Here is a 24,311-nt window from a genome sequence, read left to right on the forward strand (position 1 = left end):
TCTAACCATACAGTTGTATCCCATGCTCACTTATATGCAAAAAAGAAGCTCTGAATATGTTTGAAAAAGAAGCCAGTTCAAGACCTCTGAGCCAATTTCCCAGTGCTAGTGTTTTACACCTTAGAGTTTTTATCTTGGTGAACTGTAAAATGAGAGAATTAACTCTTTATTACAAGGAGTTCTGCTTCATCATAGCCAGTCTGGTTGAAACCTTCTCCATAATACAGTGCAAGAAGTGGTCAGTCACTATTAAGGTTCTCTTTTTAACCACTACTGTGCATCACAAGAAGTCATTAGTTTACAGCTACTTCCTTCTTATTTTTATGACTTTTTAACTTATCATTAACCCCATTCTCTTATCCTGTACTCTGAGATGAGCAAAGAAGATAATATCCACAACATTTCCACTGCTTACTCTAGAGATAATAACCTTTTTGAAAAAGAGATAACCCACAGTTTCTTTAAACAATTCCTTCCTCTTTAAATCCATGTTAGCTTTTCTCTTGTCAAATTGGACTTTCAGTGCATTGCTAAGGTAAATCAGACAAAATTATTTATAGCATAGTCCGTGCCGGTGAAATTGGACTGAACATACTGGAATTGTTTATTAGATCTTGTAAACTTGCTTAATAATTCTTTGATATTTACCCTACAATTTCTTATCCAGATCCTTTTCATGTTATTAAAGAAATGTAAGGGATTAATCCATCAACCTCATTTCCTTCTAATTCAGCCTCCTATGGCACTGTGTCTGGACCTGGTAAACAGGATTGTTGTCGTAAGATCAGATACAGGTATCTCAGTTGTCTAGGCATTATAGAACCCTCTGCCACAAATTTCAGATCCTTGCTTTAAAGCAACCTCTTCGCATTTTTAACAAGAAGAAATTAAATGCTAATGAAAAGTCCATGCACTTATTTCTTTTCCACAACTTCTTGGTGTCACTGTCGGAACTGGCCAATTTCCCCTTGGTTCTCTACACCTATGAAGCTGTATACCTGTTTTAAATAATTGCTGGTTTTCACTATTTCACGTTTGATGCAGGTGAGAGGTTATCACCTGGCTTGTTGGGTGTCTCCTTCCTTAAATCTCCCCTCTCATTTGCTATCTAGCTTTCACTTCAAGCAGCTTCCCTTTTTCTCATTTCAAAATAGTTATTTTTAGGATGCAAAAAATTCACTTGTTTGCATGCTCTAACTTGAATAATTCGACATGCATTTATTGATAACCTCTTGCGTGCTAGTCAGTGAACTAGATTCTGGAAGTAAAATGTGGATGGTTAGTCCCTGCCCTCAAGGAGCACAGAGGCAAATAGGAGAGAGAGACAAATAAGCAAGCATTTGCAATGCAGTATGGCAAATGAAGGGTGACATAGGAACACACAGGATATGGGTGTTGGGTAGCTTACAGTATGAAACTAGCTGCCGGTATCCTTAATTCCTAGGTAGAAATAAGATGTTCCATGAGAAATGTTCTTTGAGATTATATGAGTGTGAAATTCGTTCTTGCTGGTAAAATGAGGGACGTCTTTTAAGAAAAAACAGGAGGAAGCCAACTAAGTTTGGGGCAAGCCGCTTTGCTTCCGTCAGCCTCAGTGTCACTAGACATAAAATGAGACAGTTTGTATTAGATGACCTCTAATGTCTTTTCTAGTTCTAAAACTCTGAGTCTGTGAGTTTTGCTTTTGCAGTTCACTGAAAGCTTTAAATAGCCTAAACCTGTTTTGAAATCAATTTCAACAAATGATCCATAAAATAAATAAGCACGAAATTCAATTTTTTGGAAAAGTGGTCTGGCTGTAGAACTGAGTAGCCCCATAAAATATTAATTTGGTCATAGTGTGGAAATGTGAAATGACTGTTAAATGAGTCAAGGCCTTACTTGTGGCCTTTGGCTCATTTGGTAAGATTACCCATTAGCCATAACACGCATGGCCAAGCAGCTCATGGGAGCGTCCTAACAAATGTTAAATAAAAATTATCTTTCTCTAGCCTTAGGAATATATTTCTGTTATTTTCAAAATAAAACTCGCACTCAGCTTTAAAATCTCAGTCGAGAGGAGGGTATAGCACAAGTGGCAGAATGCAGGCTTAGCACACGTGAGGTCTGGGTTCAGTCCCCAGTACCTCCTCTAAGAATCAATAAATAAACCTAATTGCCTCCCCCCCACCAAAAATACCAATAATAATAAAATAAAATCTCAATCAATAGGAAATAACTATATTCATTGCACTTAAAATTCTGAATCCTATCGGCAAATGTTTTCTAGTGTGTTTTTCTAATATATTTTTTCATGGCTTTCTGGAAGTTTAGAAGTAGAGTGAGTGTTGATGGCTTCTGACCGTCATTTAATTCCATCACTCGTGTCGGTATGTACTTCCTCTGTCCTGTAACAATATGTACATACAACATTTCTCCCTGCAGATGCAGAAAGTGTTTCCCCCTGAGTCGTAAGACACTTTTTTCCTTTCAGCCATTGACTCTGGTTTCATGAAACATTCTTTCTCCATTTTTCTATTTTATCTATATCTTGATAATAATAAATGATAAAAATTAATGACTGTTCTTAAAATCTCTGTATGATAATCCACCAGGCTCATTCAGTATTCCTTTAGCTTATCTACAGAAGAGCGTGTGCTTTTTTCTCTTTGCTCTTTTTAATGAGGCCTTCCTACCGTGGCTCTAAATATCAACCAAACATGTTCATCTCTGAGGATCTGCCTATTATTAAACTCTTTCAAACCTTTTCTGAATTTTAAAAGATGTGATTATTATAATTTAATCTATTTACTTCCATGTGACCTCAAATGGAAATGAATCTCCTGAAATAGCCACATTTTCTTCCTCCCAAATATACATCTGGCATTAAATAAAAAAAATCAACTAACTAATTTGAATCTGGAATCTGGGTTTCCATGATACCAAACAGCTGGATGAAAAGTGAAAAATTCAGTAGATGTTTTCAAATATCAAAATATTGTGTCAGTAAAACAGTTAAATGACTGTCTGAATCTTACCATTTTTGTCTGGGCATTTATGCATCATATATATGGTGCTTTCTAATAGGAAACCGCATTGGTTTCAGAAATAATGCATTCACAATCTAGTATATATACATTGAGTATCTATTCTGTAGGAAACATTCTGTTAAGTGCTGTAGAGAGTTCAAGGTTAAAGTCTTCATCTCTGTCCTCCAAAGATTTGCAGTCCAGTGGAAGGATATAACACAAGTACCTTTGTATACATAAAGAATAATGTAGAATGAATAAAAATACAGGAGAGGAAAAGGGAAGGCACTGTGGAATTAGGGGATGAATCAACTACTTCTAGCTAGGGAAGATTCTCCACTAGATCCAATATTTGGACTGACCATGATGGACATACCAGGATCATGGAAATGGAAGGGAATGTTGTGATCACACAACATTTGAAATACACTCTCTTTCAGCAGCTGGAAATTTTACTTGAGTCAGATAATCCAAAATTAACCAGATGATTGCAATGGTTTTTGTATCATTTTTCATTCTCACAGCCTTTGGTTTCTGTAAGGTTTTTGAGTCTAAGTGTGTTTCTCAGGTATTTTGATGAGCAAGTTTATATTCATCTCTCTGAAGAGTTTCACCTTTACCTAAAGAAACAAACTGAAATTCACTCTCTGAGTGGTATTTTTAAGAAACATTATAAAAATTCTACCTTATACTTTGCTTTTCTAATTTAGATATAAAAATTTCACAGTTCCATATACATTGCATGCTTAAACCTCAATCTTGCAAGTTAGTTGATTTTTTTAGTCTATTGGGACCACAACTCCGATCTACTTTTTAAAAAGTCCCAAATCCTCAAGATTTTGTCATGTTTGAGCAGAGTCTGTAGATCTAGACTGAAGCAAAATAGTTTACCTCCTCTTCTTCCCCTGCCCCCAACCTCCTCCTCTTCCTCACCATCCCGCTCTCAAAAAGTAAATAATTATTTTTACCTGGAAGGGGTAAGAGAATAAACTGAGAAAACTTCAGATAATCTAAATTGTGCCATAAATGTTAGTCAGGACTAATATATTGGCTCAAGAAACTGAAAGGTAAAAGTGGCTGGATTTAGATAAAGCTAGATGGAAGGACAGAAATGTGCAGGAATCTATTCTTTATAGCTATCACTCTGCTTTTGTCTGTTTAGGAGTAATTCTCAGTCAGACTCTCCCCGTTTGGTGGCAACAATGGCCATCAGCAACCCCAGGCACACATTCTACTGACTGAGTAACCCCGATGAAAAGAGAACACCTTTGATTGACAACCCTACTGACTCCCATTAACCTAACTTGGGTTCCATCTTCTGAGCAGCCTGAATGATTAATTATGTTGATTGGCTAACCCTAGGTCAGTTGGCCACCCCTGAATGTATCCCTAAAGTAAAATCAAGGTAGTATTACCAAAAGAAAGGGGGAAAGCTACTTCAGTGAAAAACTTCAATGTTAGAGTGAGCAAGTCCTCCACTCTAAGTGTCAGGAGAGTGGGTAGTTATCCCAGCTTTACCACCGCCTGTTTCGACCAGGAGTATATTACTTAAGCCACATGAGTCTTGGTTTCTTCATCTACAAAAATTAGGTCCCAGGGCAAGGTTCTATTTAAAGACCACTTTGGTTCTATTATTTTGTGGTTCTGACCTCAAGAACTAGGGACAAGGAGAAGACACCCAGAAAATGCAGATTTACAAACAGTAACACAAAACAAGAGATACATCATGTTTCATGTAGAAGTATTTCCATAGAAATATGAAATTATCATGGCAGTGAAAGAGTAAAGGGTTTTTACTGTATCCTGAGGTGGTGGTTAGAAGCTCAGGCAACTTGAGATGAGGTGTGTGTGTGAAAGAGAGTCAGTGAGGTTCAAAATTAACCATCACAAACTTTATTTTTAAAATCCCCACAGATGTTTTGTAGGCCATAGATAGCTTGTAACCACTTCATTTTACCATTACAGAGACCAGGTCCCAGGCAGAGTCTTGTTCTAGGTGGCAGGACTACAGACAAGGCTTGAATGAGAACTTATGTCAATTTTTTTTTTCACTCTTTCTACAAATACTTAGAGACACTGAGATAGAGTGGGGGAGAAATTCAAAAATTCTTAAAAATCTCAAAGCTTTACCCTCAGAACGTTATACTTATTAAAGATAAGGTATGTAAATAAGACATGACAATGAAGGGCTAAAAATTATAAATACCAAGTAAATTGCTATCTGACTTTAGCGGAAAGCAGATTACCGCCACCTATGAGGATGTGATGGGTTTTAAATATCTTATTTCTTGTTTTATCTCCAAATTGCATTTGCAGGATACATTCTAATCAGAGCATCAGAATTTCTGTTTACATAAGGAAAAGGTGTTAAATTAATGACCAATGAAGAAATTTGACATTCCATGAAAATGCACTTATTTATTCAGGGGTTAAGTCTTCAGCACATCTGCTTGTAACAGTTCGCTGAGCACAGTCCTAGAGCAATAAGGGGTGTTTACCCAGTGCAGCTTCATTGTCCACATTAGGGAAGTTGCTTAGAGGGCTTCATATATTGAGTGGCATCGTCAAACTCAAGGTCACCTGAATTAACTTTATAAAATAAATAGTATCTTGGGGAGGATTGAGGAGAAGGAAGTGGTGATCATAAAGATCAGTTCCCAAGTGTTTGTTCAAACGAAGATCCTGCCCAACAAGTTACTTGATCATGTGTCTTCGTGGCTGTATTACATTGTCACAGAAGTAATTTGACAGTTTGCACAGGGTTCCGTAAAGCGCTCATCTAATAAACTTTACAGAGCAGTAAGTGAGTCAAACTCATAGTTAGGAAAGTGACTTAAGAGGCAGGACTGATTCTCGAGATGTCCTGCTTTTAAAAATATCCAGTGAAGAAGTTACAATGACTTAAGAGAATATCTAATTGTATATTGAAGAAAGTTCAGTTACTATGTTTTTTTTAGAAAAAATGAAGTGTATAAATTAATTACCATTACAATAAATTATTATAATTTTTTAATTAATATTGGATTAAAAAAACTTTTTTGTGGTACACGTGCAAACAATATAGGAGTATATAAACAAAAAATAAGAGCCTCCACCCCATGCCCTGCACAACATGACCGTTATTCAGTGTGTGTTTCTCCAGATGTTTTTCTTGCATTACAAGCATAGATGTATGTGTTTAATCAATTAATTTATTTAGCTATTTATTTATTTTACAAAAATTGATAATCCTTGTTGTTCTACAGTTTACCTTTTTTCACGGAACAGTATATGGAGAAAACCCTTTGATGAGAACCTCATTTTATTTAACCTATGATCCATTTGATAGTTAGGTTGTTTCCAAATACCACCTTTTTCATTTATTGTGTGCTTCTAATTCATGAGATGATTAGAAGTATCGCTTGAAGGATTCTAAAACATACATCAGTATAAATCCTTTCAACATGGAATAAAGTTCATGATAAATTGCTTCCAGTTTGGACAAAAATGGAGAGGGGTTAATCACAAAAAAAGATCATTATTAAGTGATTTCATCCAAACACTGTTTCACTGATATATTCTAAGAATATTGTGGATCTATCTGCATGTACTTGATCAACCAGGTTAACCCCAAAAGGAAGAGGGAAAAATAAAAAGGTCTCAGGTCAGTATCTAGAATACAGATAATATCTCACTTTCACATGAGTCTTTAGAAAAAAAGGCAATTAAAAAATATTTTCTGTCTATGTAGAGTCATGAGCCATACATGTCTTATTAACTTTTTGAACAGTTGTCCGTTGATATTCAAATTAAAAGGATCTTTCTGATTCCCTTCTATTCAACAGTGGCTTTAAAATTATTTGGGGATGTGAAAAACTCTGACCCAGGCTGATTCTTTCTTGATGAAGGACTTCGTCATCATCACTGTTAACATTACGACCTGTCCTCTTAGGAGTAAAGCTGAGCCACCCCTGGGCCACTGGACCAAAGAAGGCGAGTCCCCAACAGTGAACAGTCTAAACTACAGCCTTAGTCCAAGAATATGGAGACTGACAACAAATTATTGCCTGTGGTCTACTTCCAGTTTTCAAGTGCAAACATACCAGAGTTTATTTTAAATTTGAGCCAGTCAGACATTTAGCAGCATACATCAAAGAAGAAGTGAAGGCTTCCCATGTTTATTGTTTCAATATGATATCTGTTCTAATAAAGTAGAAGAATGCATATGATAGACCATGTAGTAGAAATTCTCTAGTTCCACAGTTTGGCCTTAAATATATACATATATTTGTAAATTAATCCAAAACACATTGCCAAGGCTCCAGTTCCTCTGAAAACTGATTGTTTTCCATCCCTTTTTTAATTTTAGAAATGTAATGGCCGACTGCCAGAACACTTTCAGATAAACGTCCACTCCATGTATAAAAAGGACATAGAATCACGAATGTTCAAAAGCCACAGAACGTTATTTAAATAAGTTAAAGTTATTGTGGTCTTCTCTATTAATTACAAAAAAAAAAGCCATCTGTACAAGGTGAATTTTGGGAAGGTCCCAATTTTTTTAATGATTGTGGATGGAATTTGCAACAGCTTTCAGAGGGAAAGTACAGCTCAGGGATTCCCAAGATAAAATGTGCTGTTTATGTAATTTTGTGGTCATTGAACTAAATTTCTATTACAACACTGGGAAGAATTCTTGTTATTCAATCAGAATTTACAGACATAGTTGAAGGAATTGGGTCTTCACTAAGCTTACCTTTCTTTTCTTCTACGTCATTGATGTCCTAAACCATTGTTTCATCTAAACCTTCTCTGTGTATGTACGTACATATGTGTGTGTGTGTCTCTGCTTCTGTCTCTCTCTTTTTCACACACACTCCCCACAACACACACTTTGCCAGAACTGTCTTGGGCAAATGCATCACAGTGGTGAGCAAGACCGAACACACCAAAAAGAAAACGCTGCATAGAGAGACAGCACACTGGAGACATTACCAGGGCAGCTCTCTACACCCTTGGGATGAGTCCTTATTTTCATTTTCATTTTTGTTATTTGCAGAATTTATTTCCATTGGACAAATAACCTGTACATCTAGGCTTTCAAAATCTCAGAGGCAAAAAAAAGTCAAAAGGTGCTCCTCCCTTGAATTTGGCAGGAAAATACCAGGACAAGACAGACGAGGGGATCTTTCTGGTCATTTTTCCCCCCAACCAGTGTTTTCAGTCTATTAAAATTTGTACCCTAGGCCCTTTCCAGTTTGAAGCCACCCCAGCGTCTGTGATGAGCAGTCCTTCTTGTTTGTGCAGTCATTCATTATCTCCATTACCAAAAGGAGAATAGAGGACAATTACATCGTTTGGACGAATCGGAGTGTTAGGAGGAGTATTTGTCATGGTGGCGGAGTGCAGTACCTGACAGGCCACGATTGATGGCCAGGACTGAGTGTGAGTGGCCAAAGCAGCCTCCTAGGATGCAAATTACTGACTGTGGATTCCAATTTATCCTGTTCATTTTTCTTGCCCGTGCTGAAGACCATTAGTGGTTTTTGAAGCAGTGAAGGGGTCATTACTAATGTGGGTAGGCTCGAAGCAGGAGGGGGAAGAGGGGAAAAGCCTTCTGTAATTACACCGCTTTCAGGAACAGGCTGGAGGCCCTCGCCAAAAAAATGTCAACACCTCGCAATCAGAAAAATTTATTTTCATTTTATGCTTAACCCATATTAACTCAACATTATCATCTTTCTTTGTTAACATTTGCAGAATATTAAAAGCCTGGCTTCTGTATTAATACAAATCTAGTTAACCCCTTTTGCAATACAGGGGATTTTGTTTAACCTAATGGCACTTGGGTTTGCTAATAAGTAATTGTTCACATTTTGGATAATATCTGCTATTATAGAAGATGAAATACCTGAAGAATAAAATCCTAGATGATTGGAAAACATTCACTCCTTCAAACCCTGGAATGATTAGAATGCTCTGAATGGAATACTTTGTTGTTCCTAATGTCACCCTTTAGTAACGTTGATGGGAAATATTTATTATAAAAGCTTTCTAGTTTGTGAACGACTTTGACGTGCTGTATAAAACTTTACTTTTCTGTTTAAGAAAACCAGTGGATTTAGAGCAGGGACCGATTTAACAAAGTTTTATAATTAGTACATCCCAGTACAGTGTCTCAGAGGAAATGTATGATTCTAAAGTAACAATCTTTGATTTCAAAATGAGAGAGGAAAGAGATTTGATGATGTGAGGATGGTTCGTTATCAATGCTGGTGAGTTGTGGTGGGATGTAAAGTATTAAAAAACCCTGAGATGTATGGCTTCATTCTCTTATTGCCACACTTGAGGGTAACAAGTGAAATTTCTGGATGAAGCTTTGCACATAATTGACTCCTTTTGATGTGTGGGCATTTGCGTGTGACCCTCTGAACCCAGAGCAGGAACCAGTCAAAATGAAAGAATCTTCCACCGTCCCTTAAAGGGGCCAACGTAAATAACCGTCAGTAAACTCTTGTAAGTGAAGCGGTTGCCGTGGCTTCCAAGAAGAGTTGTGATTATGTACGATCTTACTTTCCAAACTTTTCCTGCCAATCACCTCCGATTAGGTAGGAAACCATGATGAGATGGAGCCATCTCACCAAGATGACATAGGGGAAGGGCATCACAGAGGTGCCCTAGGAAGCAAAGTAAAATGAGCTGGAAACTAGTTCCCTCCGTGTCACTGCAGTGGTGGTAGGGAGCTCAAACTCTGACCCATCGCCAAAGTGCTGTGCATCCCTGACCGACTGAAGAAACTGAATGCCTGCAACGCGGGGCTTTGTGCCACTGGCCTCCGCTGTGGGGCGGGAATGGGGCTGCAGGAGCAGGTTTTTGGATTCTTGTCTCTGCCCGCATTCCCCCGCCCCCCACATAATGAAAAAGCTGCGATTAGAAAAATCAAGTCATAGACTAAAGAAATCACAAACGGTGGTTTCATTCTTAGACGTAAGTGACTCTTTCTTAACTTCTGATACATCTTTCAAAACATTTGTTTTTTCATTAGCATCCGTACCCTTCCGAAGAGCAGAAGAAACAGTTAGCGCAAGACACAGGACTTACAATCCTCCAAGTAAACAACTGGTGAGTGACCCCCACATCAATGTCTTTCTCCCGTGGCTAAAATAAGATTTCTCAATAATTGTTTTCTTTTTTGTTTCGGAAACAAATGAAGTCGAGGAGGATAACTTCTGTGTGTTACCCCGAGGTGTGAACGTAGTGTGTAGGGAGAGAAAAGGTAATTAGGTAAATGGGTTTTGTGAGATGTAGCCGTCTCCTCTTTCTCTCCCTCCTCCTTTTCTTTCCTCCTCTCTCGCTCTTCCTCTCCACCTCACTTTTCCCATCTCTGATGCTTTATCATTCTTGAGTTGAACAGAACACATTCTGTTCAGGTCATTCCTGTGGAAAATAGTCACTCTGGGTTTTGTGGGCACAGTTCTCACACAGAGTTATCAGTTCTCAGAAGGTTTCTTTTGTCTAGGCTCTGCGGGGTGATGTAGATATTGGCTCTTTAGCATCTCCTAATAGAAATTTATTTACCCTCTTTTTTTTTGAACACAGAGTTTTAAAAAAAAAAGATTTTCTCATTTTAGCTTTGCAGTTTGGCCGATTACTCCCGTGGAGGTGCGCGGGCCATCACTCTTTGTATATGGCTTAGAGGGTAACTGAGGAAAAGGAGGGGCAGAGGATTAAATAAAATGATCACAGTGGCCAAGAAATGATATAGGAATTACTTATCAAAATACTGGCCCAGGTTTTATCAGCAGCTTAATTTTGTTCAGTACATTCTTGGGGTGATGTTCAGATTAATTGAACTGACAGTTCTCTTTCAAAATTCAGGGAAAGTATTTGCACGGATTTCAGGCCTTATACAAACTTAATTACATGGAACTCCATTTTATCATTCTAATTCCATGTAGCAGAGGTTGTATTTACAAATGAGAAGTCTCTGCCTTTATTCGCAGCTTTCCTTAATATATTTATCAAAGCAGGTTCATTTACAAAGTGCTCTATCTGTGGGATACAGGCAGGCAGACATTAACAAAGCTTTTAGGTTTATCAGGCTCGCTGCCTGATGAGCTACCCGAGGGTCAATTGATTTTGTGGTTCTGTGATTCATTTTTTTCTCATTTTTCTAGGATCACAATGAGAGACATGCTTGGAGAATTAGCCAGTTTGTCTGCCTTATCTGTCAGGCAATTTTTTTTTTTTCCCAGGGAAGTCAAGCTACTTAAATTGGCCACAGGAACTGCCGTTATCTGACTTTAATGCACCCTATAGTGTGGATAGCATTTCAATTACACCAGTAACCAAAGCTTAGCTGCAGCCCTTTTCATGCCTAGTGCTGTACAGAAAGTGATGTGCCTACCTACAGAAGCAGAAAATTGAGTTGCCTTGCTTCTGTCAGGGTGATTAATGCAGAAATAAACTGCTAACCTGAAAAGAAAGGCAGAAAGAAAGGATAGACAATACAGACTCGAATTCACTTTAATTTTCTTCGAAAGATTGGAGCTATGTACATTTAAAGATACCCTTTAGACCAAAAACTTGGAATAAAGGCTGTAATCTCCAGACAGGGATGTGTATGTGATTATACGTTGATAGGAGCCTCATAGAGTAGATCCATAGAGTATCTGTCAACATATCTATGCTCCCATTTCTGTCCCTGGCACAAGCCGTCAGCGGTCCAAAACAATCAAAGAAATACATTCTGTGTTAATGGTTATTCGCCCCGCATGTTACTTTCTGTCATCCTGAGTAGCAAACCGAGCTACTTTATGTACAGTGGTCCCCGATGCAGTTCACGTTGCTTTAAAATCATATATATATATATATATATGTATATATAAAATCATATATATACATTTTTTTTTTTTTACAAATTTGGGGTGGTTGTGATGGGAGTTTTGAGAAAAATGACATGTTTCTACATTGATATTTGACTTTGACTTTTGCTCTTGCTCTTTTTGAAAGTGCTGTTCCTTATCATCAGCTACCCGTACTTTCTGATGTGGTCATTACACTCGAAGAGTGAAGAAGCCACAGTTGTATCTAAAGATGAGCGTTTCTCACAATTAGACACCAGGTTGGAACCTGGAGAGAGCACCGTTATTTTCTGAATTGCATGGCGCCCCGGGGCACGGACAGGGAGCTCTGTCGGCGTGATAGCTTAGGTGTCTTGTTTCTCTATTATTTGAGCCGTATTTGCCACAGAATGCCAACGGTTAGGATGTGACAGTCTATTGCACAGCATACTTTTCATAATATGGCGTGAATGTTGGCACCTACGTCTCAACAAAATAATTCCATCTCCCTAATTTTCACACTTCCTCTGAAAAACCCTATAATCCTGCCCTGGGGTCCAATTCTTAGTTAACAGCTACTGTAACTTTGATAATAAGGGGTGACTCGTGAGGATAAAACAGCAAGTACTTCTAATAAACAACCAGGAATTTCACACAGGGACTGAATTTTGGTGGATTTCAACAAGAAATCTAAAAGCGAACACTGGCTCCTTTAATACACATTCTGAAACTGTCTGATGTCTTGATGACGTCATCTGCAAAAGCAGAGAAAGCTACCCAAACTGATTGCAAAAGGCTTCCTGATCACTGTTTTTACGAGCACAGTGATCACTAAAAGAGATGAGAAGGGTCGGCTGTTTCTCCAGGCCCTGAGAGCTCTCAGCAGCAAAGCCCAGGGATCAGAGAGCAGTCCCCAAACCTCACTTAGTCACTTACGAGGAAATAGCACCCACCTCTCCGATCGAGGCCCGGACTTGAGACTTTTGTGCTGTGATGCTTGTCCCCAAAGAGTTAGAATAGTATGGAAAGCACCCAAGTCAGAAAGTCACAGAAGACTGGCTGTTTCAGTTCTGCTTCTCACTTACCTCTTAAAATAGAAGGGCCCAGCGAGGTCAGGGTAGTTAAGTGTCGTTGTAAAATAACCTCTGTAGTAATAAGCAATAGAGCATGGTTCCACGCACTTGATGAGAGCCATAAGCAATAAAAACAGACCTGTTAAGATCGGTCAGTCATTTTAGAACAAATAAGCAAAAAGGAAGTTTAGGAGATAATTAAGGGAATTACAGATTGTTTTATCTCAGCCACCAGTATTCGAAGTGATCTTAATGGGCTTGTCCAATGTATTTACAGTAGGGAGTGTACAAAAAGTGATGATACAACCAAATCAAAATGTGATTTCAGGAAAAGAGTGGAGTTGATGACACTAAGTCATTTCCTCCTATAATTAGCCCTCAGAAGTCCATAAATAATCAGTCGTCTCATCGAGACTTTTTTTTTTAATGTTGATAACCAGATCTTCAGTGTACACATTTCTCTGCCAAAGCTAATCACAAGTAGTGAGACTGGCTTTCTACGCTGTTCAGTTGAGGGAGTCACATCGGCAGTGAAACCACCACACTGTGTGTGCCTTAGGAGAGAAGACAAGCAAAGAAATGAACATCCTCAAGCTGAATACCCTTCTGACGATGGAGAAGCAAACGTGGTGTAATTTGAATAGTGATTCAAACTTGGAGGGTAATAGAGCACGGTGGGTGAGCACGCAGGCTCCGGAACCAGACCCTGTGGGGCTAAAAAGGGTTCCACCACTTGTCAGATGTTTGACCTTCAGTGAATTACTTAACCCTTTTAAACCTCAGTTCCTTTATCTGTAAAATGGGTAACATTTCAGAGAAATACTGCATGCTAAGTACTCAGCATAGGGCTGGCACACACCATAGATGCTCGATGTGATTAAAATAGTTAAAAGTACATAAATGTGCTTTTGTAAATGTAAAAATGAGATAGAATTATGGTGATTTCACACAATGGTATCAATAAAGAAATCAGTAAACGGCTTACAAACTAGAAATGGAGATTTCTTCCAGGAGGAAAGAGACATATTTAAGGGGCAATAAAATTTTAGAGTAGACAACTTCCTGTGCATAGCTTCTGTATAAACCAAAGACAGACTTTTGTAGTTTCTTAGATGATCCCTTTTTTGTAGTTCTTTGATGCCAGGGAGGTAAGATTAGGAAGCCCTAGGAGGTAAGTGACTTCAAATAGCTGTGAAGGTTAGATGTTTCGAAGGAAAGTTTGGGTATTAATACTCTGCTATTTCCTCAGGAGGCGTGCTTACGCGCATTCATTGATAAAAGGGTTTTTGAAAATTATTTTTTTAATGAAGAAGTTCTTGCTTGAATAATTTGTTGGGATGCATTCATACATCTTTGACAATAGTCACTATTGAAATATGGCAAAGTCTTAACTTTGACGATTAAAACCCCTTAAGCTAAAAATACTAGGAGAAAAATAATATTTCCATGTCCTCATGTAACTGTCCTCAGTGCTATATAAGAATTACCATATTAATTTTTAAGTTCCAATTTCCAGATTCAATTTTAAAAGGAAGAAATACTGTACTTTTAAAAACTCATGTCACTGCAGTAATTATATCCTATCTATATACCAACAAGCAAAATCCATTGGTGACTTATTGACAAAAAAATAGGTAGACAAAGAATAAAGGACTTCCTTTCTTGATAGAAGGCTGTCTCCAGGGCCCCCCAAAAAGATGCATGAAACTGAAATCTCAAAGAACTTCCCAGTTGGAGATAGCTCCGAGAGTCCCTTTGTGAAATAGGTTAAATGTCCTTGGATGGTCCCTCAAACTGAAGATGCACCTTCATACTGCTTACCCCAACTTTCTGTCCGTGGTCTCGCTGACAAGCTTTCTTGCTCCAGCAGCTTCTAATAATCAGACATCCACTTTGTAGAACTTCCTGATGGGAAGCAACAGTTTTGTTATGCCTGTTTCAGTTTGGCCCTGTTGACGAATTTTTCTAGACTAGATCAGAGCGTGTTCAGTCAGGACTAAAGAATCGTGCTGGGAGAGTGACCTTGGAATCAGTTTCTCTCTCTAGCCTTCTTCCCTTGCCCTTTAGGGAGGCTCAGTCACTTCCCGAGCAACTTGGCTTTCTTACGTATGAAATGAAAAGATGGGGGTACAAAAGAATTGATGAGTGAAAATATGTTGTAGGTGAAGAGCGCTCTGGAAATAAAAGGTGGTTTTGTTAGAAGACCTCCCCAGCCCTGATTTAAATATGGCCAGGAACAGAGTGGTAGTCCAAGAAAAGCCATCGTTTCCCTCAGGAATCCATCACCCCACACAGCATGGGTGCTCAGGTGGGTTTCTTTGCTGCTTACACTTGAAGGGCAATTATAGGGTTCTAGGTAGGTTTTAGGACAGGGGGGTCAGTGTCAGGCCTTATGTCAGTGAATCTCCAAGCCCAATTTGAAGCCTAATTAAACGAGTAGGAGGCTGGGCTAGTGGTGAAAAGAAGTTGCACTTCTTTACAGCAAAGAAAAGTCATTTTCAGAGGTGTGTGTGTCGTCACTCCACGGCCAGGAGAGCAGACACCAGGAAATACATTGTAATATTAGGTCATCACAAGTAAGCTGGGAATTGAGGAAAATAACTTTGCAGTAAACATATGGAATAATTGGCCAGCGGTGCAGGAAATCTAAATGAGGTGCAGAGACAGCTGGACACTTTTATCTCAAGAGAAAAAGGGTTGTAGGAAGAGAGTGATAGACCAAGGAGGTGGAGTTGAGATAAACCTGAGGGAACGAGCCGGCTGGACGGCGTGTCCTCTCTCTGCTCAGCAGTTTCCACCACAGCCATTTGTTAAACACGGAGCTGCCGTCCTCGCTGATTATTTCCGAGTAACATCTATGTTTCTGAATAGAAATCCATCTGAATCTCAAGTCAGATTTGCCAGGTGCTAGATTCAATGTCAGCATTTAATGTGCTGAAACTGCCAATGCTGAGGAAACGAAGACTAAAAAAATCTTGCTTTTGAACTCCAGGTTGGGGAGCTTGAGGTGAACTGCTTCTCATTCAGGTGGCCTCCTATGTCAGAGAAATCAGTGACCAGGGAAGGAGGCAGAGATGCCAGGGGTGCGGTGCCAACGAGCCCCGGGAGGTCTTTTGCTAAACCAGAGCGTTTTCCTACTGACAGTAGCTCCTGGTGTGGAAGAACTGAGTCTGTGTCATCAGTGGGGTTTCCGATCTCTTTCCAGCTCTACACGGGATCACTCTTGTCTCCGTGGTCATATTATCACTTCTTGGGGATCTGCAGTTATTTCTGAGAGGAAAACCAAAAGCAACTAGGAAGAGACGCTAAAAGATGTGAAAAGAAAAACACACATGATTAACATTTAACCAGAGGGATTGCCCGGAAATTTAAATGGATTTCATTTTGCTCTGTCTACAGCCAGTGCAGCTGGGGGTGACCAGGGCATTGACACGTGGCATGCCAGTTTTGAAAAAGAGGGACGATTACTGTATTTTCCCATTTCACTTTCTGCTGTAGATTCCTGACATTGCCACACTGATCTGAACATTGCAGGTATCTGTTGTACCTAGGCGGCTGTGCCTCCAACCCGTGGCCGCGTCCCACCAGCATTTCTAGACACCTTCATCCTGTTGAGATGCGGGTACCATTTCCAGAAATTGAGATTCAGTCCAAATTTGGGCAAGCAGCTCAGACTCAGCAAGAGCCTTTTAAAAGTGGTAAACAAAAGGAGTGGAGGGGGAAATAAAGGAAGGGGATGCCAGCGAGGGGGCTCCAAGGGGAGGTTTGCTGCAATCCTTTACATTCAATTATACCAGCTCCTTTGTGCTTTTCCCTTTCGCTCTGCAAAGAAAGAATGAAATATGGTTTTCATAGCAAGCTGGCAGCATTATCTCAGGATGCATATTTCTTCGCTGGGTTGGAATGCCAATAAGGGGAGGAAAAAAAGTTCCTCGTTTAGAGGGAAGTACAGTGCTGCAGAGAAAACACAAAACAACAAAAAAAGGAATGCAACAAGTTTCTGAAAGAGTTCCAAAAATGCCTCTTAAAGAAAAATATTTAAATGAGAACTTTTTTGAAGATAAAATTTCTCATGCTGAAAGTTAACTGTTTTTCAAAAGTCTCTTAAGTAAGGGTAAAAAATTCAGCCAAAAAATATAGACTATATTTGATATTTGACGATGTTTAGAGTTAGCACCCCCCCCCCCATTGATAAAGACAGTAAACTCCACAGACACGTCCTGAGTTAGGCACAAGGCTTTACCTACTGCTGTACTTCATTACAGCAGTATTTGGAAGAGAGACAAAGTTTGCTCCAACAAGTCCTTTATCCATCTCAATTGGCATGATCGACATGGTTTCTCAAAGTAACACAGAAATAAAAGTCCATATTTCAGTGGGTTGCATGATTTTAAAGTAGGGGGCTATTGACTTGCTCTGTACGTATTTTGAAGTAGGAAAAAAATAAAGATAATTCATTGAAACTGCTGCAGAATTATAGCAGCAGATTCGGTAAGCATTCCTAACCCAGCCACAGATCAATAAAGCTCTATTTAAAAAAAAGTTTAATGAAAAGGAATTTTCAAATTACCCTCTAACTTATTCCTAGAATACAGAAAATAGGAAGGGGCCTTTAAATGGAAAGGTTAAACAGAGCCTTTGAATTAGAAGCTATTAAAAAGAAGGTAAAAAGATAGATCACAATTTTCCAATACCATATTGTTTACTTTCCCTAAATTTTTTACCCTTAAAAATGTGTCTTGGTGGCTACAGCTTGGTTCTGAGTTCTCCATCATTTTTACCATATTACCATCCAGTAATTTTTTTCCTCGTTTCTTCCATTACCCACAGTATAGAGTGTTTTTTAAGTGTATTCCAAAAACTCACTCTCAGAGAAGTATTTTATGAATAGTCTTTAGACCAGGTCCTCATTCACTTCACTCGTTCATTCATGCATTCATTCACCAGAGATCAGCCTTCCAAAAATTGCTTGATTGAGAATCTGCTCAGTTAATGAGTAAGTCCTATCAACCTCTTGATCTGAAAGATTTGTTTTGTTGTTGCTGCTGCTGTTGGATTTTTCAAATATTAGAGAGTGAACATCGGCTAGGGGTACCTCCCAGGGCTCATCCCAGAAACTCCATCCAGTTCATGACTTTCAGAACCATTTCCTCTATTCTCTAGAAACAAGGAAAGTTATTTTTTATCTGCAAAATGATTAGGAATCTGGGTAGAGAAATACATAGAGTTTTTCTTCTTTTTTAATTTTGCTTTTTTCATGTCTTTTTCCTGCTTCATTGTTTATTATAATCATAATAGAAAACCTTGTGTTTCTGAGTTTTTTGTTTGCTTTTTTGAGTGCATGAGTCAGAATCATTATTGCTGACTGATCATTCAGTATAGATTTGCGCTAACTCCCTGTCCTAGTTAGAATCGTTAATTCTGCACTCAGGTTGAAACACATTAGAGTTCTTTCTTTTTTTCCCTTGCAAGGTAAACATTGAGAGATATGAGATTTCCCGTCTGTCTCTAGATACAGCTTATCTTTCAGATAAGTCCCTGCGAGCTGAGGTTTCAGGCTGTTTAATGTTGACCTCTTGAGTTCCAAACTTCCTTAAAGACTTAAGATAAACAAAAACTTTAGCAGTGATTACTAAGGGAGTGGTGGAAAAGTGGATTTATCCCCAAAGATCTGGATTCAAATCTACCTCAAAATCCACAGGTGAAAAATCTGGTTAATGATCTTGGCTTAATGGTTTCAGCTCAGTTCTTGAGAAAGGACCTGGCCATTCTTGACTAAGCCTATATCATAAGAAAGGTGGCCAGAGGATTCCTTTTTTCGTTACTGATTGATAGCTCGCTTTCACAGAGATGGTCATAGAAATTTGCCTACTTTCACCTCTCTGATATTGACATTTTGGTAATTTCAAGGTTAAACTGTCAGCTATTTTAAACCTAGATTTTGGATCTCGTTTTACTTAAAAATTATGAAACACATGGCAGCTTTCTTTGTCTCTGCACTTTGTTTTCTAAAATTCAGAAAAGTACCCTCTTCAAAAGAGGGGACTCTGATTCTAATAGTCTAATGGATGAGAATACTCAACATAACACGTGCAGTGCAATGTGTAAGGATTCTTTTGGGCAGAGTAGTCTTTTTTTTTTAAATTGTGGATCTGATTCTCACTGTTTCATTTGTCTTTGCAGTTGAAAGGATACACAGGTATTTTTGAGTGCCCATGATCAGATTTCCTCTTCATAAGGTGTGTAGAAGGTAGCACAGGGGAGTTTGGTCACAGCTGGTTTATTTCCTGTGTTACCTGAAGCCAAGTTCGATAGGGGAAACTCCAAATACCTTCTTAGCTATGTTACTAAATACTGACAGTCTTGGGTCCGTGTGACTCAGTGTGGCTCTTTGCTTTGCTAAATACGCAGGTTTCCTGTGATCCTACAACGTCCCCACGGATTCAGTGTTTTGTGTTTGTGTTTGGTGGACTCGACTGGTGTAGAAGAAGAAGGTTAAAGAGAAAAGTAGTAACTCCCTGTGGAATAGAATAGTAAAAGTCGCCCGGATTATCTTTCTCCTAATTTTTTCGTAATGAAATTACTGAAGCAATGTCAGTAAACAGGAAACACTGTAAAATAATTAGCACCAAAGGGAACATAATAAGTTACTTATTAAAATCCATAGACAGATTATATGACCCCATCGGGTCCAGGGACCAGAGATCACATGACTCAGTGTGCCTTTTCTGAGGTGAGCACCCCAATGTACTTTGTCAGCTTACTGGCTTCTGACATTAAGTAAGTTTCAGGTATGATTTATTGAGTAGCCTTTTGACAGGAGCAAGAAACTGAAATCTTCTAGTCCTCACTGAGCCTCAGCTCCGTTTTCATTACCTTCTCCAAGTGTTACATTTAGTCAGCCGAGTTACGTGGCGTTCTGGGAGGATCTCTCCTGCTCCCAGAAGTCATTGTTCCACTCATAATAAAATTATGCTATCAATTTGCCACAAGAGAAACACTGAAGTTCACTAAATTATTGCCATGTGTTTTGCACTAAAGACAAAGTGATACCAATTAAAAAAACAACCACCCCTGGATTCTGTTTTTTAATGGTGTGCGGGGAGGAGCCAGGCTGGCTCACAGAGGAGGTCACGTCTCCCTTCTCCACATTACAAATTTCATTTTCCTTAATTAGAAAATGGCGCTTGTGGAGAATGAGCGGGGGGTTTAAGAGGGGAAAGAAGAAAGAAAGAAACCTGAGCTGAGCCCTAAATAATATGTCAGAAAATGACAACTTGCCTCCCACAAGACTATTTCATTTGAAAGATTTGCCAGGTTACATTAGGCGCAGATAGATTTTTTTGGAAATGGGGCTGTAACCCACAGACTAAAGAATGCCCCAGTTTCAAAGCTCTGCAGATAAGTCAAATGCCGACTTTGGTTCCACCATAGTAATGAGTATTCTGTAGCTCTCATTTAGGGGAACATTTTCAGGATGCTGTGTCCCTGGGTATCTGAGCATTAGTTATGATGTAAGAGTGTCATGTTTTTTGAGTATCAGCAGGAACTAATATCCTGTGGTCTCAATTCATCTTCTACTAGATTAATTAAAGAATTGCCAATAATTCGGTCTCAGAAGGAAAGCTTGCCTATCCCACACCCTAAATAAATAATGTCTGCCAATTTACCATCAAGTTGGTGAAGAAACAGATTCAGAATTTTAGATATTATGAATAAGTCCAATTCTATTACAACAGAAAATCTTTATACCATAAAAATATTTCCAGCCCCAGGCAGTAGTTCACTAATACTTCTAATGACACAGTTTTATTAAGCAATTGTGGGCAGCCTCTTGCAGTGTATTACAATGAATTATATCTGTTCTGAGGACATGGGGTGAAATTTCTTGAGAAAATTGGCAGTTCGTGGAGATGATATGATTTTTCCAATGATACCAGTAATCATTAACAAAGAAAAAACAATGAGGATTTCTACCGCTAGACCTTCCTAGAAACTCTAACATGGTCTCATAGCAACACTTGGAATATACCGACCTGGATCCAAAGAGAAAACGGTTCTTCAAGGCATCACAACTGAACAAAATTAGGTTGTGTTTTGTGGATGAGAGCCCTGATCTTCAGCTATGTTTCCAAACTAGCGGAGAGTTTGAAGTGATTTCTGGATTGACTTATGATTTGGGTGTTTTTTACCCCTGCTTTTTAAGAGACAAGGGAATTATTCGCTTTGCTTAGCTCTTAGTAGGTGCTCATAACTTCTTTTCTTCCCCCTCACTTTTTTATTGAAGTGTAGTTGATTTACAGTGTTAGTTTCAGGTGTACAGCAAAGTGATTCAGTTATACATATACATACATGTGCATATTTTCCTTTCAGATTCTTTTCCATTATATGTTATTATAAAAAAATAAATATAGTTCCCTGTGCTATACAGTACGTCCTTGTTGTTTATCTATTTTATATATAGTAATGTGTGTCTATTAATCCCCAGCCTCTCATTTGTCCCTCCCCACCCTTTCCCTTTTGGTAACCATGGTTTGTTTTCTGTATCTGTGAGTCTGTTTCTGGTTTGTAAATGGAATTTGTATCATATTTTTTTTTGGATTCCACGTATAAGTGATATCATATGATATTTGTCTTTCTCTGTCGTAACTTCTTGTTGAATTGAATTCAAACAAGGTAGAGAGAAGGCTGAGGAAGAAAATTTACATGAAAGCTGAGTATTGCGTTAGCATGCCATTTCTTAGAGGAGATTAGATTTGAAGTTCATTTTGAATCAGAGGAAGGAAGTGTTTTAGTAGTTGGATAGAAATAGTATGAGAGTCCATGAAAGTGGGGAAATTGAGTAAAGGAGTCTGGGAGGAAACCAGCTCTCCTTGACTAGAGAAAAAGAAATTTGCAAGTGCATGAGGTGCAGTGAGAAAGGCAGACACCCTAGTCCACAGGACTGTGGACCGACGGAAGGTGCAGTGTTCGCACAAAGGATGATGCAATGTGGAATGCTAAAGGGAGCTGGCTGGGAACTGGCGGCTTGGGTCTATTTCCAGCTCAGACACTTTGTATGATCTTGGGCCATTTAGCTTTCCTCGCTACCTATTCCCTCGTCCATAAAGGAACAGAGACTGGGTGATTTTTAAGGCCCTTTCTATCTTTAAAATTCTATTATTTTATGATTCTTAAGCCTGTGAACTGAAAAAAAAAAATCCAGTCAAAGCAAGTGAAATGAAAACGATTTTAACCATTGTATTTTGAACTGATTAGCAGAGAGGAAGAGAGGCCAGTCACATACACTGTAGGTGACTTCAACAGAACTGAATCAGAGATTTAGCTATTAAAATGAAAAAAAAAGAGAAAGAGAGAGAGACTGATTTTATCTCTATTGTTAAAAAATGTGGCAGGATTTGGTGACTAATTCAGCATGGAGTGCGAATAGAAAAAGGAGCTGCAACAACTCTGGGCTCTGTGCCTTGGAGAGCAAGGGCTTGGGGATTCTTTCCACAGTGACAGCAGATTTGAGTGAGGCCTGATGGTTTCTCTGGGAAGATGATCTTGTTTTCACAACAGATAGCATAAAAGAGGGATGAGCCCTGTAGGGAAGGAGAGGTCAGAATAACAGGAAACACGGTGGGACCGCACAAGGGGAGGGAAAGGTAGGTCTGAGGGTACAGATGTTATTGAAGGCCCTGGAGCAGAGGAGTTTGTCCAGAGAGAGGAGGCCTTGGAGATAGAGGGTGTGGGAGGGGCTCAGGGAATCAGGGGCAGGTCCACACCAATTACTGTTATTTAGAGGAGACCCAGTAAAGGACAACTCCACACATGGTCATATAGAAGCTTCCTAAGGCAGAAAGTGATGGAGAACAAGATTTCAATCCACAGTTGAAAATTTCCCATAGGAAAGACCAACTAGCTTAAAAAAAGGCTGACATCTATTTCAAGCACTAGGTTCTTCATAAAATGGAATAGTAGGCAAAGCGACAAAGTAATTCTTTCTTCTTCCGTGTTTAGATAGAATGATAAAGGAGACAACTTTTTAATGCCATAACATTACTGACTTCAGGAGACATCCCACAATTTTTCATGGTCGTGAAGGTTAGAGATCTCAGAAGAGTGTCGAGTTACATCATGAGTTTTTTTTCTCTTTGTGAATTTCCTTGGCACCCTGCTCCCTGACAGGTCGGCCCCAAAACAAAAACAGTGTTCCTAAGAGTGTTTTGTTGACCTGGCCATGAAGAGCATGGACCATTTGCTGTGGGTGAGCACCGCTTAAAAGTAATTTACTCCAACAGTGACTGTTCATACACTTTTGGCTTGTCACTTTCATAGCAATTTATACATTTTTAATGGGCAACACTAGAGAAAAAATGAAATACCATCTTATGAAAAGTATATCTCACTTAGCTTTTATGTGGAGGCTATGCACAATGCCTTATTTTGGCCATTTTGATAAGCTGTTTCTTAAGTCCCTTCTTGCAAGGTAGACAATTCCTATTCAGAAGGGCAAGAGAACTCAAAACACCGGGCCACAGTTACATGTACAGTTGCACAAAAAGCCATTGAATTTAGAATCATTGAGATGATCAGATCAGATTATTTCCCCACCTAAACAGTCACCTTCATTTGTCAAGGTTATCTAAACTGACTCTAGATACTGAGATTTGGGAAGCTAATTATCTATTTTGTCAATTCCCAACTATGTAGCAAGGAGGGAGTAAAGTTGGAATCTGTGGGCATCTATAACTATGCTATTTAAATATTTAAGTCAGCGGGACCTGTGTGTTGTACCCCCACCATCACATCTGCCATGCTCCCCGCAGAAGTCATACATTGCTTTTAAAGCTCTCTAGTGTCTAAAGTCAGCTTTGCCCAGAAGAACCTTTTTATTTGCTAAGGGTCTCTCTCCTGGCTTCACCATTTGTGAAGATGAACACCAGAGTTCATCTCTATCAAGAATTCTTGCCAAAAAAAAAAACAACAAACATTGAATTCTTGCCAAAATAAGCATACTCCTTGCTAAGTCTTCTTATGGAGTGCCACTAATTTAGATGAACCCTAGAACCCCAAACAAACTTACTTTTCAATGAGTTTGACAATTTTCCGAAACAATTACCTTTTCCCCTTGAATGTGGTAAATGAATTACATTTGTTATCCATCCAGTCCTGACTATATTTGGAGTAATAAATGAGAATTTTACTATTTCTTTAGAAAACCGGGCATTCGTAATAAAATGAAATAATATGACAGGTTGAGTCATTTTATGAGAATATGTTATTTTGTGACTCTTAAATCTTTATTTAAAGGGGAGCATTAAATTTAGTATCAAACACAGTCAATGAAATCATAATTATAGTGGAGCTAACTTTTATAGTAAATCACATGGCTCCCAGGAACACATGCCGATTCAGTGGCACTC

The 24,311-nt window shown here is 38.8% G+C and overlaps 1 protein-coding gene across 10 annotated transcripts in view; it reads left to right on the plus strand.

Moving 5' to 3' along the window:
• The window catches only part of MEIS2 (Meis homeobox 2), a 196,418-nt gene that overhangs the window by 127,747 nt on the left and 44,360 nt on the right, over window positions 1–24,311 (plus strand). For all 10 annotated transcript variants that reach the window (XM_031672961.2, XM_031672957.2, XM_031672963.2 and 7 more), the window contains one exon: window positions 10,033–10,109. In XM_031672961.2, coding sequence (XP_031528821.1) covers window positions 10,033–10,109 — 77 coding nt within the window. The remainder of the gene's footprint in view (window positions 1–10,032; window positions 10,110–24,311) is intronic.

The sequence above is a fragment of the Vicugna pacos genome, chromosome 6, assembly GCF_048564905.1.
Source record: "Vicugna pacos chromosome 6, VicPac4, whole genome shotgun sequence".
NCBI classification, from domain to species: domain Eukaryota; kingdom Metazoa; phylum Chordata; class Mammalia; order Artiodactyla; family Camelidae; genus Vicugna; species Vicugna pacos.